We start from the raw sequence: 17138 nt of genomic DNA, 5'->3' as shown, positions 1-17138 counted from the left end.
GGGGCTGCATGAGTGCTGCCGGCTCTGGGGAGCTCAGTTCATTTAGGGAAACATGAATTCCAAGCAGAGCATGATCGCCCCTCTTCAGAAACTGAGCCGCAATGCAGTTTTCCAACATGATAATGACCCAAATCACACCTAGAAGATGACAACTGCCTTGCTGAGGAAGCTGAAGGTGAATGTGATGGACTGGCCAAGTATGTATTAGGGATGTAACGATATGGAAAATTTCATATCTTGATTATAGTGACCAAATTATCACGGTAAACGATAATATTGCGTTATTTTTTCAAGCGCTGTAAAATGTCCAAAAAATAGATATATTGAAATAACTTCACTAAATCTTGTAACTTCCTTATCATACCAAAATGTTAACAGCTGGGGGGCAAACACTTTTTCACACAGGGCCATGTAGCTTTGGATTTTTTTCTTCCTCATTAATAAAACCTTTCATTTAAAAACTGCATTTTGTGTTTACTTGTGTTATCTTTGACTAAGGTTGAAATTTGTTTGATGATCTAAAACATTTAAGTGTGGAAAACATGCAAAAAAGTAAGAAATCAGGAAGGGGGCAAACACTTTTTCACACCACTGTATATATGTGTGTGTGTGTGTGTGTATATATACATATATATACACACAAACACACACACATATATACACATATATATGTATACATACATACATACATACACACACGTATACACATTGTATGTACATATATATATATAACAATAATAATAATAATAATAATAATAATAACAGATTACTGTTGTCCTCTGAAGTTCATCGAGAACCTTTGTTGTTTTGTCAGAATAATGAACAGACAAACAGACCTGTTTACGGAGAAACGACATGAACTACCAGAAATGAACTCCTCAAACAGTACACCACAGCTGGAGCTGTGGGTTTCCTATAAGATGAAAATGTGGTGTTGACAGTACTTAGGAGACTAATCAATTGACAACATGGGTCAGGCTTACCTCTGGATGTATCATTTTGAAGACTGGTGCATCCATCAGAGTGATCTGGCTCTGACATAACAAGAAAGAAATCTGTATCATCTTCCAACATAAAGGACATTAAAGAAATGGTACATATACTTATTGTAATAATAATAGTAAATAATTATTATTTTTATTATTATCATTATATAATATAATATAAAATATTAAGAAAGTATTTCAGTTGAATACCTTCCAGCCTGTTAATTTTTTTTTGTCTTGTTTTTTTAAATGCACATTTAACATGGTTCATTTTAGGATGTTGGTGAATCTGTCTGAATTTCCCTCTAAATGAAGATGAGTGATTCTTCCAGTATCTGCTTTCTACAATACAAAAAGTTTCTCCTTCAGTTCATTCAACCTCTGCAGACATCTCAAGGCACTGGGATTTAAGAAGTGCCACAGCAGAGTGCAGTGCCGTTACATACACTGTTCACTGTGTTTACCTTCATTAAATCACGTTAGGAACACAAGGCTGTTTCAAACTGAAGCCATACACCTCCACACACACATCAGACTGGCTGGTCAGAACTCCATATTCTGCCGTTTATGCAGGAGATGTTGGATTTCCCTAGCTCTTTATCCTGTGCACCACAGCATCCTTTTTAACTTTTTAGCAAAAATGTTCCTAAGTGTATTACAGAGCAAATGGTGCTGTCACATGAAATGTAGAATTTTGACTGAAATAGTGCTAAATTGGTCCAATAATATAAACTATCAATCTGATCTTTCCATTTGTTGAGCATCTATATTCCACTCCACCCAGCCCTTCTGCAATTTGTGCTGTCGTACAAACTTGACAAAAACGTTTTGGTAACACTTTGTATTAAGATACTGTAATAGGCGTTAATTAGTGCTTAATAAGCAGTTAATTAACAGTTAATGAGCACTTATAAGATGGTATAAGATGCTTTTTAACATTAATAACACTAGACTAAGTGTTTATTACAGCATAACTGACTGAGTTATTATTGCTTATAGGAGCATTATAAGCACTTAAGAGAAACTTTGGTAACAGTTTATAAACCTATACTAAATATTAATAAGATATCTATTTACATTAATTAAAATTTATAAGGGTTAACTGTAGAATAATATCCACATTTATTACTGGTTTATAAGACACTATAAGACCCTATAAGATGAAATTAATAAGTTTTTTATTAACATTAATGAGACTATAAGAAGTTAATATTAATGCCATATTATGGTTAATAAATGCTTAATTATGCACTTATTAATAGTAAATAATGATCCTTTGCAGCTACCAGATCTAAAGTGGGAACAGTGTTGTATAAAGATTAATAAACTATTAATATGCACTTATTAACAGCTCATAATGCATCTTTGCAGCTACTGGATCTAAAGTGGCAACAGTGTTGTATAAAGGTTAATAAATTATTAATATGCACTTATTAACAGCTCATAATGCATCTTTGCAGCTACTGGATCTAAAGTGGGAACAGTGTCTTGTTGACATTCATAAACTCTTTATTATGCACTCACTGAAGTTAATAATTCTATTAATTATGCACCTATTGCAACATCCAGATATCAATTATTATTTCAACATTAAAGAACTCTGATGCGTTCTTTTCACTCTAGTATGTTATTATTTTCTTTAGCAAAGGATCATGGGAATCTCATTTCTTCAAAATGGCATACTAAGACAAACAACAACACGAGTTATTTGAACTTAAACATTTGAGCAGATTGATTCAGAGTTAGCTGCTTTATTCACTCGTGATGAGACTTCAGCCTACCAATGGTGGTGAAAACACAACATAAAGACATATTTTTACTTTTCATATTGATTTTTAATGCAACCACTATTGTCAAAAACAGGAAAAAAGGATTGGAAACCCTAATAGTTGAGTTAAAAAAAAAGACAGATCTGAGTTCATTTGGCTTTTCAAAAGTTTTGTTACTTAGATTGACTGTGCGCAAATACAGTGTTCCACAAAGCTCCCTGTAATCCATCAGTTTTCTGAAAGTCAGTGACAAAAGTCTCAACATCGGCGAGGCCAAAGGTGGCCAGGTCAGTGATGTCTTCAGGCCAAACATGGTGGCAGCGGACTTCAAGACACCCATATCAAGATTGCCAAGCCGCGTGGTGAGGTTGTCACAGAAGCCATTGATTAGTTTATCTTTCACTTTGTGGAAGTCATCATCATCCACTTGTTTCCTGTTGAGTTTTACACCAGAGAAGGTGTTTCCGGGAAAAGGTCCCACTTCATCCAGGAACTGATTCAGATGCTGACCTGGGACTGTCTGAAATACAGAAGAAAAAAACTTTTACTGTCACGATTGCTAAACATACACTGTAGCATATTAATTCCTCTCAAGGGAGTTTATTTTGTTTACCTGCATGGCTACAAGAGCCAGAGTCATCTTCTGCAGTCCATCAGACACCATCTGCAATGTCAGTCCATCCTTCTGAAAGAGAAGGCTCAGTATTAAACCCATAAACACATTTAATCTAACTTCCCTTGTTTTTAATCCATAGCCTAGTACTGAATTACTCTCACAATGGTTTCACAAGAGTGATAATAAAACACTTACACACTGAGCCTGATACAAACTTCAATTGCCAAAATGTATGAAATGCTCCTTTAACCTTACTGACGGCGAGGAATGAAGTCAGGCTATGGCGTTAGCAAATCAGCAGGAGTTAGCATAAACATAGTCTCGCTCACCAGACCTTTCTCAAGAATAGAAAGGTCTGGCTGGGCTGACTCTCACTTTGAGATTGGAGAAAAAAACACCCCGGCTGCTTGTACTTCTTTCAACCGATCACAATCATTCTGGGCGGTGCCACAGCAACGGTGCGCTTGCAAAACTATTGCCGGGGGGGAAACAGGTTTTGGTGTAACACGCCCACAAAAATATCACCTACAGGACGTGAACCATGGCAGAAAAATGGCTACATCCCCGCAAGATCAAACACTGCAAAAGTTAGTAAAGGACGTGTTGAAAACGGTTAAAAACTGCTACACAACCGGAGGTGGTAGGACGGGACTTCAGCGGGTGGCTCGTTCCGCCCAATGAGAGGCTGATCTCTGCAGCGAACTTCCGCCCACTCAGACTAGCATGAACATGACACAGCCTATATCCATTAGCCTGCTCAATATAACAGATAGCTCATCGATGCTCCTAACAAATTCACTCTGCTCATCCTGCTTCACACAATTTACTGTCACTCTTGTATCACAACCATATGCATCTTCACACACATTTCACTCACTTTAACTCACACAGAATGTCATTAGCAACGATTAGCTGAGTTGGTAGTGTTAGCTATCACAAAGAACTAGAACTAGCTAAAAATCAACAAGCTAACGTTAGCCTATAGCCTACTTTAACAATCTAACTTACCACAGCGGCAGAAACAGATGAAACATCGTCTTCAGAGTCCCCAAACCAAGTGTCGCATCCTACTCCAACTGGAGCAGCACTGGAGGGGCTTGCATCAGTTTATTCAACCATCTCAGCATTGTTAGGTTCTGTGCTCTGATGAGGAGTGGCAAGCATGGCTGGCGAGTGGCACCCAGCGTGACTGTCATGCAGCGAATTGAGTTACGTGTGTGTGCATGCTCGCGCGTGTGGAGCCAGATCAGGTGCAGCAAAAGCCACTGTATTTTTGCTGTTCATAAGTTTTTACTGAAATTATTCAAGCGACAAAAGCAACGTTCAGATACCCATACGTAATGATGTTGTAAATAACCGTTTCGATATTGCTTTGACTTTTTTTTTTTTTTTTTTGCTGTCCCGGAATTGTCCCAGCCACATCATCTTTGTGTCCCAGTAGCAATTTTTATAGTCCCCGGGACATCGGGACACCGTTAGTTTCAAGCCCTGAGAGCATATTAATAATTTATCAACCTTTATACGACACTGTTTGATAGGGTCTTATAGTGTCTTATAAACCAGTAATAAATGTGGTTATTGTTCTATAATTAACCCTTATAAATCATAATTAATGTAAATAGACATCTTATTAATTAAAGGGGCAATAAGCGAAATCGTTTCACCGCTAGGTTCGCTGTTGTGCACTGCCTGTAGAGCAAAACAAAGTGTGTCATGAGCCACTCCTCCCTCTACCTCTGCTCTCCAACACAATTAGCAATGTCTTTCACTCACTCTCGGTCTCTGCTGTGTTTAGCTATTTCCCTGCTTTCCTGTTAGCGTTAGCACTACTCGGCTACCACGCTAATGCTCCAACTCCAACTGAGCCGGGAGCCGGGCTCACGGTCTCACGGAGAAGAGTTGAAACGTTAGCATGGCAGCCCATTAGTGCTAACGTCCCCACGCTTCTCCGCCAGGCTCAGTGAGTCGGAGGCGACAAGCATGGGGACATTAGCATTAGCACCAGTCGGCTGCCATGCTAACGTTCCGGGAGCCTGCTTCTTGGCTCCGGCGAGCTCTAGCGTGGAGCCTGGCGGGCTCACGGAGAAGAAAGGAATGTTAGCGTTAGCTCCCAGAGTTAGCACTAGAGCTACTACGGCTACTGGAGTAGCTTGCAGCTATGGAGCGCTTCTACCAGCTCTTCTAGTCACTGAGCCTCGCCTCCATTTCAGCAAATATATTGCATTTATTACAGGGACCATCGTCATTGAAGTAGGCAGGGGAATAGCTAAACACAGCCGCCAGGCTGCCCGCCGGGCTACATTTTACAATGCTAATTGCAAATGTTAGCTGGGCTGCCGGGCTACTCACCTAACACAACCGAAACGCCTGACCCATTGCTGGGACCGAGCCGCTAATAACTCAAGCTCCGGACATTAACCCATGCTACGATTGTAACATTAAATTTAATTGAATCGACATAGTGACATGTGCTTAATGTTACTGTAACACTAATTAAAACAGACATTTGACTTTATGTTGTACCTGTCCAGGAGAAGAAGAGCTAGCTCCGAGTCAGATTGTAGCCCCTTTAGCTCTCGCAGTGCTCTCCACCTTGGAAATGCAAGGCCAATCTTATTCCGAGTTCTGTCCCTTTCTTTATCCGACAACTTCTTAGCCAACAACCGTTGTTTTCTTCAGGTGGACGTTCCGCTCTGCCATTTCATTTCGAAAATACGCACTGCCATTGCTCACCGGCTGTAGCCTTTTATAGGGAGGGAGGGCCAAGGGCTCCGAGAGGAGGAGGGGAGGGGGGGATTCACATGAACGTACATGAACGCGCAGCCGGACCGGCTTGTAAACAAGGGGCTGGAGATCAACACAGAGAGAGGGTGTATGAGGTCATGCTATACTCCAGGTGAAATTACACCTCTAGTTCTTCACATAGCAATTTTTTAATTCCTTCAATCTAGAAATGATGAATTTCGCTTATTGCTCCTTTAATATTTAGGATAGCTTTATAAACTGTTATCAAGTTTCTATTAAATGCTTATAATGCTCCTATATGCAATAATAACTGTGTAAATTGTGCTATAATTAACACATATAGTCTTATTAATGGTAAACATCTTACAAGTGCTCATTAACGGGTTAATTGGTGCTTATTAAGCATTAATTAACGCTTATTACAGTACCTTAAAATAAAGTGTTACCAACTTTTTAATTACATATCTTTTAAAGCAGTGGTTCTTAAACTGTTGGTTTAGTTTAGAAAATACCTTTACTTTAAAACAACTTTTAAAATACTCTTTCTCTCCTTGACATTGCTGAGAAAGTATTTTATTTGTACACTTGGGTCTTCCAGGTAAGGACACAAATAATGAATGACATTTGAAGCGTACTCACTGCAAACTCCTCAGGAGTCACCTTCAGCACATCGAAGACGACTGCATCATAGCTTTTAGCATAATCTACGCAAGGTCCATCCAGAGAGTCAGAGCTGCTGCTGGCCTGAGACACACACATACACACTCATCACAGTAACTGCTCTCCACTTATGTAACCAGCTGTCAGGGACCACAAGGAGAACATTTGTCATGAAACTGTGTACTGTCGCAATAAAGTTTGCAAAATGCTGATTTTAATAATTTTAAAATACTGATTTTTCTACTCAGATTCCTGAATTGTCTTCTACAGCTGATGCACTGGATTAACAAAAAATCTTTTCAGCCTGCTACTGTCAGGCCTCTATGATGGCTTTGGCTTCACCTGCCTTTGGTTTTGGTGTGCCACCCCAAGATTTTCACTGGCCACCCCTATGAAAACACTTCTAGGGGTGCCCCTGCCTGTCCAGTCAAATAAATTTTTCCCAGTGATGGTTTCTGTCATTTTAGGAAGTTCTTATCACACTGATGGATGCACTGACAGAGTATTTGCTTTTCTGATAAGTTTGGTTTGTTGAGAGTGGGTCAATCGGTTTGCTCACGATCACTGTCTTAGGCAGGTATTCAATACAGCAGCTCCACCTCCTGATTTAGTTGGAATTTTGTTGTGAATATTGATATTGATGATATTTATTATCTCTTTGGATTGTGGATATATACGTATTATATCTTTTTCTATCTATACCAATTCCATGATTCCATAAACCCCATAAACCCAGGCCATTTATAACAGTTACTATTACTGCAATTGAGACATGTTTTTATGTAGGTACAGATTCCAGCCAACGGTTTTACACTATTTAAGTGATCAAGACTGCTAGCCAGTGAACTTGATGTAAACAATGCAGGTCTCAAATGTACAGGAAAACTCTGCTTTGACAATGTTTTATAAGGAAGAAATACATTTAAAAAATACTTATTAGACCTCAGTCATACACAATGAGTTTGGACGAGAAACACTGACTATGACAGAAATGTTTGTTTATAATAAAACACCACATGGCACCTTTTATAAGTCATATACAGACAGGAGAGAACAATGAAAGGGAAAAAACAAAGGATTAGACATCAAAACTACAAGGCATATACAGTATCATCCAAAATGCAAATACTAAAACCATTTTAAGTGTAGATTTACACAACCGCAGATACTTCGAAATAAAAAATTACTTACATAATGTGATTCACTGGGTTATTACAGTGAATCAAGGACACCACTAAGTAAAAACAGATACATTGTTCCTTACATATTACCCATTTCAAATTATGATAATGTTGCATAAATGTCATCTTTTCCTGTGCCTGTTGATTAAGCCTTGATTCAGTGTGCTTTGAATGTTGACTTTTTGTCCTTCCTGGGTTAATAAGGCTCAGCTCCAGCATTTTCAACAAAAATCAGAAGGACTTTTTTCTAAATCCTTACTTGGAAAAAGAGAACAATAGGGCCACAAAAAGACAAGTGAAACAAGTCATTTTTAGAAGTTTTGGAAAGAGACAATGTGGAAGAAAATAAAGCTTTTTGGTCCTGATGAGTACAGTGCTAGCTGTGCAGAAAAGCTGATCCATCCATCTCATACTTTGTTCCAGAGCAAGATTTGTCCTCAACTATTGTTAAGATTTCCATGAATATTAGCATAGATATCCCATTTGTAATGATGTTTTATCTATCTATCTATCTATCTATCTATCAGCCCCTGAGACAGTCCAGCACATAGTAGCAGGATGAAAGATGCAGGCTGGGACAGTGCACTCAGAGAAGCACCGCCTCCGTGCTGTCCGTCAGTCCAGCATTCTCCAGCCACTGGTAGGTCTTCTTGATATCAGCCACTTCCGCTATCTGATGGTGGTATGCACCATGTAGGGGCTCCTCTCTCCATGTTCTTTGCTCCTCCACCTCTTTGGCCTCATCCGGTTTCTGTTGTCTGAGGCATTCACTTAGCACTTGGTTTTTGGTTGTTTCATCCTGGATAGTGGCTCTGATGCCCACAAGTCCTCATCCCTCCCTCTTTCCACTCAGTGCATAGCCTCAGGGTGCTGGACGTGGGGTGGAACCCTCCATGCATGGTAAGGAGATTTCTTGTCTTGATATCTGTGGCCTCTATCACCTCCTTTGGCCAGCTTATGATCCAGGCTGGGTATCTGATGACTGGCAGTGCGTACATGTTGATGGCTCGGACCTTGTTCTGACCATTCAGCTAACTCCTCAGGACTTGCCTTACTCTCTGGTGGTTGTGTTCGAATTCCTTGCGGCCTCCTCATGATTTCCATTAGCCTGTGGGATCCCAAGGTACTTGTAGCTGTCCTGGATATCTCCTATGTTGCCCTCTGGTTGGTCAGCTCCTTCAGTTCTGATCATCTTGCCCCTCTTTGATACCATCCGGCCACACTTGTCTAATCCGAATGACAACCCTGTGTCCTTGCTGTAAAGCCTGGTGATGTGGATCGATGAGTTGATTTCTCACTCATTCTTGGCGTACAGCTTGATGTCATCCATGTAGAGCAGGTGGCTAATTGTTACTCCACTTTGGAATTGGTATCCATAGCCAGTGTTCTTGATGATCTGACTGAGGGGATTCACGCCTATGCAGAACAGCAGTGGTGACAGTGCATCCCTTTGGTATATGCCACATTTGATGTTGACTTGGGCAATCGGCTTTGAGTTGGCCTCTAGTGTCGTCTTCCACATTCCCATGGAGTTCTTTATGAAGGCCGTTAGTGTCCTGTTGATCTTGTATAGTTCCAGAAATCCTAGTATCCATGTGTGTGGCATTGAGTTGTGGGCTTTCTTGAAGGCTTTCTTAAAGTCAATCCAGGCGGTGCACAGGTTGGTCTTCCTGCTCTTGCAGTCTCAGGCGATTGCTCTGTCTACCAGTAGCTGGTGCTTGGTTCCTCTGGTGTTACTGCCAATTCCTTTCTGTGCCTCGCTCATGTATTGGCCCATATGCCTAGTTATCTTGGCTGCTATGATGCCTGATAGGAGCTTCCATGTTGTGGAGAGACAGGTTATTGGTTTGTAGTTGGATGGTTCCCTTCTGGGGGTCTTTCATGATCAGGACTGTCATGCCCTGTGTCCGCCATTCTGGGTGGGCTCCATCCCTTAGCTGCTGGTTCATCTGTGCTGCTCGGCGTTCATGGAGTGCAGTTAGCTTCTTCAGCCAGTATGTATGGATCATATCAGGGCCCGGTGCTGTCCAGCTCTTCATCTTTGACACTCTTTCCTGGATGTCTGCCTTGTCTGCTGTGGCTAGCTCTTAGGTCCACTAGCCATTGGGCATCAGTGTTGTATGATGCTTCTCTTTCCCATATGCCCTTCCAGTATGCCCATATGTCCATATTTCCATCTCAGTGGTCTGACCTGCTGTTATTTCCCTGCCACTGAGAGAGCACCTTGGCTGGTTCAGTGGAGAACATCCTGTTTATTCTCCAGGCTTCTACTTCTTTGGTGTATCTCTTCAGCCTTGTAGCTGGTATCCATTTATTCACCACATTACCACTGTGAAGCTCTGCTATTTGGCGAACCTCTCTCCGTGTTGCCTTTATCTTGGCTTCTAACCGTCTCTTCTATGGGGGGTACTGGTTCTTATGTACCATATTTATCTTGTATCCAAGCATCTCCAGGATTACTGTTGCTGTTGCTTGGCAACTCAGCTTCAGGACTCGTCAGAGGCTCCAGGTTTCCAATTTGCTCACGATCTTCCTTCTCAGGTCAGTTGCTCTTTCATTGACGCTGTTTGTATCCACTGTCTCGCATTGTGGGGGGGATGATAACATCCCCCTACTGACCTGGCGTCCTGGCTCCCCCTTGCCGTGGCACTGTTGTAGTATTTCATTGATATAACGGGTTCCGGTTGAGTGAACGCTGGCGTGAATCACTGCTGCTGCTCTCTGGCTTTTTATTTAACTTCATTTAACTGCAATCTCTACTTCTGTGATGGTCATTCCACCTCCAACCTATGCTGCTCCTTGTATTTCACATTATAGCATCATATCACATCGGATTATCCCACATTCAGGAGGCTTTACTAACCTAACGTCAACGTTACCTATGACGACCTGGATCTCGCTCCTCGACCGGCTGCTCCTGCTTTGTGGATCCGACTGCTGAGCCAGAATGTGGATCAACAGGTTGGCTGTGTGGTCTATATTCTTCTGGACTGCCCTGGTCTTTCAGATTAACTTCTCAACATCCCTGCTCCAGCAATACTCGGCTGCTGAGCTTCTGAGGCGTTGCCTCCACTCGGCTGTCCCATCACCGGTGTTGCAGCTCTTCCCTGATGTCGCTCATCTTCCTCGCCGGAGATACATCCCGACGGAGCTTCAACATTGATGACTCCTCTTCCATCAACTCCATCTGGTCTGCATCTCGCCGCCAACCGAGAAACTCCGCTAGGAGACAGGTGGCAGAGCTCTGTACAGGGCTGCTCGAGCCGATCTGAAAAGTGAAATTAAAAAAGCCAAGGCGGACCATAAGAGGAGCATGGAGTCCCACCTGTCCAGCAACAATACATGGGAAGTATGGCGGGGCATACAAGACATCATAAACTACAGAGGCTGTGCTGTGACGACAGAAGACCTGAGTGTGCCGCTGGCAGAGAAGCTAAATTGCTTCTTTGCCCACTTTGAAACATCACAACAGCAGCACTCATCTGCTACAGCCCTGCTCCCACCCTCACCTGGCTCCTGCACTTCTCCACTCACTGTAAGGGAGCGCGATGTCAGACGGGCGCTCCTGGCAGTGAACCCCAAGAAGGCTGCCGGCCCTGACAGAGTACCTGGTAAGGTGCTCAGAGCGTGTGCCCACCAGCTCACTCTCATCTTCACCAGAATTTTCAACCTCTCCCTAGACCAGGCAGTTATCCCGTCTTGCCTAAAATCAGCCTCAATCATCCCAGTGCCGAAGAAGTCTCCCATCACCAGCCTAAATGATTACTGTCCTGTGGCCCTCACTCCGGAAATCATGAAGTGCTTCGAGAGATTGGTCCTCCAGCACATCAAGGTCTATCTCCCCCCAGACTTCGACCCCTACCAGTTCGCCTGTCGCCCAAACAGATCCACAGAGGACGCCATCACCGTAGCTCTCCACTCTGTGCTGAGCCACCTGGAGCAGGGGCAGAGCTACGTCCGGATACTCTTTATGGATTACAGCTCAGCTTTCAATACTATCATTCCTGACATTCTCATAAATAAACTGGTCACTCTCGGCCTCCCCCCTCTCACATGTGCCTGGATAAAGGACTTTCTCACCAACCGGCCCCAGACTGTGAGACTTGGCCCCCACCTCTCCTCCACTCGCACGTTGAGTACCGGCTCCCCACAGGGCTGTGTGCTAAGCCCCCTCCTGTACTGCCTCTACACCCACGACTGCAGTCCAGCCCACATTGGATGAAGTGCGCATGCGTCACGGTGTATGCAGCCTGTTCCAGTCGCTCCTGCTTACTTTAACTTTGTTTTCTACTTTTTTCCTCTCTTCTTTATCTTACTTGTTCTGTTTTTGCTTTAGTTATTTATTAAGCTACGTCCTCTCTAAGCATGCTTGTGTGGAGAGTTTTTGTTGTTTTGCTTGTGGTGGAATCGCTCCTTTTACTCTGCCACTCAACCGTCGCTCAGCAACACCGCATTGTTTACTCCAGGGATCAGCTGATGGAGCTGAAGCCGGCCGGCTTGGCTACTGTGAGGGAGGATATCCCTGCTGAACTTTGGAGGAAAACACACCGGGGATGCAGAGGGAAAAGATCGCTACGGCGGCGGAAAGGAGCGAAACACCAGAGACTTATGGAGAGGAAGACATACAAGCCGTGTCTCCCATCTGTCATCATGGGCAACGTGAGATCACTGGGGAATAAGATGGACGAGCTTACAGCGCTAACCCGGAGTCATCAGGAATACCGGGAGTGTAGTCTGATGATTTTCTCGGAGTCATGGCTACACACGGATGTTCCTGACCACAATGTTTCCACCGTGGGTTTCCACACTGTCCGGGCTGACAGGGACTGCACTAAGAGCGGTAAGCATAAAGGAGGTGGGCTTGCTGTTTACATGAACAACAGGTGGTGCAATCCTGGTCACATCACAGTCAAAGACCGCATCTGCAGCCCGGATATTGAACTGTTAGCTGTGGGCCTCCGTCCTTACTATTTACCCCGTGAATTCTCACATGCTATCGTAGTGGCTGCTCATATTCCCCCATCCGCTAACCCGACATCGGCATGTGACGTCATCCACTCCACAATAGCCGGACTACAGACTGCACACCCGAGTGCTCTCATTATAATCTCGGGTGACTTCAACCATGTCTCTATTAATAAGACACTCCCGAAATTCACCCAGTATGTGACCTGTAAAACCAGAGAGGAGAAGAGCCTGGACCTGCTGTATGCTAATGTAAAGGACGCATACACCTCCACGTCCCTTCCCCCGCTGGGTAGACCAGATCACAACTTGGTGCTTCTCACCCCCTGCTATGTGCCTCTAGTGAAGAGGCTGCCTGTGACCACAAAGACAGTGAGGACATGGTCAGAGGACTGCTACGAGGCACTGCAGGGCTGTTTTGAGGTGACTGACTGGAATGTACTCTGTGAGCCACATGGAGAGGACATTGATAGGCTTACTGAGAGCATTACGGACTACATTAATTTCTGAGTGGACGGCATTGTCCCAGCAAGGACTGTGCGTTGTTACCCAAACAACAAGCCTTGGGTAACGAGGGACATCAAAGCCGTACTCAACCTGAAGAAGAGGGCTTTCAGAGGTGGCAACAGGGAGGAGCTGAGGGTCACTCAGAGGGAGCTGAGTGCAAAGATCAATGAGGCTAAGGACGGCTACAGGAGGAAGCTGGAGAGGAAACTCCAGCAGAATAACATGAGGGAGGTCTGGAGTGGTATGAGGACCATCACCTGTTACAGACCAACTAGCAGTGGAGCTGATGGTAGTGTGGCTAGGGCCAATGAGTTAAATCTGTTCTTCAATAGGTTTGACACTGCAGCCCCGGCTCTCCTGCTGACTGACTCCAGCCACCACCACTTCTGACCCCCCCTCCTCCTCCTGATAGCACCTCATCCAACTTGGTGAGCCCCTCACACCCATCCCCCACTCCTCACACCTCCTCTGGCTCCCATGCTACCTGCCCTCCTCTCACTTTGGACTCCAACTCTCCCCCTCCTCAACCTGCACTCTTTACATCTCTACATGTTAGGAGACAGCTGAGGATGCCCTCATTTACCTGCTGAACCGCGTCTACGCCCACCTGGACAAGCCGGGGAGCACTGTGAGGGTCACGTTCTTTGACTTCTCCAGTGCTTTCAGTACCATCAGGCCTGCTCTACTGGGCGACAAGCTGACGGCGATGCTGGTAAATCCCCCCCTTGTGTCCTGGATTGTGGATTACCTCACTGGCCGACCACAGTACGTGCGCTTGCGGCACTGTGTGTCAGACACAGTGGTAAGCAATACCGGGGCCCCACAAGGTACTGTCCTCTCTCCTTTCCTCTTCACCCTTTACACCACGGACTTCAGCTACCAGACAGAGTCTTGTCATCTTCAGAAGTTTTCTGATGACTCTGCTATAGTTGGATGTATCAGCAAGGGTGAGGAGGCTGAATACAGGGCTGTGGTGAATAACTTTGTCTCATGGTGTGAGCTGAACCACCTGCAGCTCAACACAACAAAGACAAAAGAGCTGGTGGTGGATCTGAGGAGAACGAGGACACCAGTGACCCCAGTTTCCATCCTGGGGCATAACGTGGACATTGTAGAACACTACAAGTACCTGGGTGTGTTCATAGACAATAAACTGGACTGGACTAAGAACACTGAAGTCCTTTACAAGAAGGGACAGAGCCGCCTCTATTTTCTGAGGAGGCTCCGCTCCTTTAACATCTGCCGGACTATGCTGAGGATGTTTTATGAGTCTGTGGTGGCCAGTGCTATTCTGTTTGCTGTGGTGTGCTGGGGCAGCAGACTGAGAGTAGCCGATGCCAACAGACTCAACAAGCTGATCAGAAAGGCCAGTGACGTTGTGGGGGTGGAGCTGGACCCTTTGACAGCAGTGTCAGACAGGAGGATGCTGTCAAAGGTGCGGGCGATACTTCAGCATGGCTCTCACCCTCTCCACAACGCTCTGGTCGAACAGAGGAGCACCTTCAGCCAGAGACTGATTGCTCCTAAATGCACCACTGAGCGCCACAGGAAGTCATTCTTACCTGTGGCCATTAAACTGTACAACTCCTCCCTCTGATGATCGGACTCATTTGGCTATTTATAAAACAAATCACACAATATAATTACTCATTCTTATTTCATTTATAATGCTACAACCATTTCATTGTATATTGTATATATTTCAGATTGTCTACTTTACTGTTTTTATTATTTATTTTACTTTATTGTCTACTGTAATATTTTATTTATGTTAATGTCTACTTTAATATTCTATTTTATTCTATTTTATTCTAATGTCTACTTTAATATTTTATTTTATTTTATTTTATTTTAATGTCTACTTTAATATTTATTTTATTTATTTCATTGTCTATTTTAGTATCTTATTTATATCTCCATCTTTATCTCTTGTTTCCATTCATGCTGTATTTCTATTTCTACTTTGCACGGAGCATTGGAACAAAAACAATTTCCCCCCGGGGATTAATAAAGTATTCTGAATCTGAATCTGAATCTGAACAACAACCTCATCGTCAAGTTTGCTGACGATACCACAGTAGTCGGACTCATCTCAAAGGGAGACAAGGCAGCCTACAGAGAGTGAAGTTGACAGCCTGGTGCTCAGAGAACAACCTGGCTCTGAACACCAAGAAAACCAAGGAGATCATTGTCGACTTCAGGAGGCACAGCACCAACCTAGCCCCCCTGTACATCAACGGCGAGAGTGTGGAGAGGGTCCACACCTTCCGGTTTCTCTGTGTCCTCATCTCCGCTGACATCTCCTGGACAGACAACATCACAGCGGTCATCAAGAAGGCTCAGCAGCGGCTGCACTTCCTGAGGGTCCTCAGGAAGCACAACCTGGACTCCAACCTGCTGCTGACCTTCTACCGCTCGTCCATCGAGAGCCTGCTGACGCACTGTATTACAGTATGGTACAGCAGCTGCACCATGGCAGACAGGGAGAGGCTTCAGAGGGTAGTTAAGGCAGCACAGAAGATCATCGGCTGCCCTCTTCCCTCCCTGATGGACATTTACACCTCCTGCTGCCTCAGCAGGGCAAAGAACATCAACAAGGACAGCTCCCACCCTGGATTTGACCTGTTTGACCTGCTGCCCTCAGGAAGGCGCTATAGGTGCATCAGTACAAGGACAAACAGACTCAAGAACAGTTTTTTTCCAAAAGCCATAACCACCCTGAACTCACACATGCACTGACTTCATAGCCAAACCCCCCCAACCCCCAGACTTCCCTCTATCCACCCACTGTGCAATATTTCATTTTGAATGTGAGTTTAATACTAGGCAATATCTGTATACTGTGCAATATCAGTACTCTCATGGTCCAATATTCGCCACTCACTGCTTTGATCACTTATACTGTGCAATATTCAATATGTGCAATAACCCATACCCATATTGTATACAAAATCCTTATTTATTCTTTTTATAAATATGTATATATCGCGCAGTAGAACTGTGCACCTTACCCCCCCCCCCCCCCCCCCCCCCCCTTTTTTTTTTTTTTACTATATATTAAATTTTATATCTTATNTGTATATATAGCGCCGCTGAACTGTGCACCTTACCACCCCCCTTCTTTTTTGCACTATTTATTAAATTTTATATCTTATTTTTATATTTTACATACATGTCTGCACTGGGTAGGAGCTGCTTTTAATCTCATTGTACATGTGTATAGTGACAATAAAAGGCATTCTGATTCTGATTCTGATTCTGAGAGTGGACCACGGTGTACGAGCCAGCCTAGCCAGGTCGGCTAACACTCCATAAACGAGCGACTACAGTGATCTCCGCTTCGGACTATTCAACATCCGCTCACTTTTGGGCAAAGGAAGCAACTATCCCTGGGTTTGTTTACACCTGTCAGCCCCGTGCCACTGGCTGTGGGGGAGGTGGAAAGCCTCCTCCCTCTTGGCAGTATTTTCCGCAAATATAACATTTAATTTCATTGCTACGCGGATGACAGCCAGCTCTACCTGTCTACCATCTGTTACACTTTGCTGCTGTTTTATGTATTGCGTTTTTTTTGACTGTCATGTTTTATTGATTGCTTTATTACTGTCTTTTGTACGGTGACCTTGAGTGTCCTGAAAGACGCCTATAAATAAAATTTATTTTTATTATTGTTATTATTATTATTATTATTATTATTATTATTATTATT

General features: G+C 43.7%; 1 protein-coding gene across 1 annotated transcript in view; it reads right to left on the bottom strand.

Moving 5' to 3' along the window:
• Window positions 1–17138, bottom strand: part of LOC126395343 (ras-specific guanine nucleotide-releasing factor RalGPS1-like) — a 304495-nt gene that overhangs the window by 284633 nt on the left and 2724 nt on the right. Inside the window, exons 2-3 of the mRNA XM_050052749.1 lie at window positions 6756–6860; window positions 984–1034 (exon numbers count right to left, since the gene is read on the bottom strand). Coding sequence (XP_049908706.1) covers window positions 984–1034; window positions 6756–6860 — 156 coding nt within the window. The remainder of the gene's footprint in view (window positions 1–983; window positions 1035–6755; window positions 6861–17138) is intronic.

Source organism: Epinephelus moara, chromosome 9 (genome assembly GCF_006386435.1).
Source record: "Epinephelus moara isolate mb chromosome 9, YSFRI_EMoa_1.0, whole genome shotgun sequence".
NCBI classification, from domain to species: Eukaryota; Metazoa; Chordata; class Actinopteri; order Perciformes; family Serranidae; genus Epinephelus; species Epinephelus moara.
Note: the sequence above shows the minus strand (reverse complement) of the source record. Positions and strands in the feature narration are given on the sequence as shown.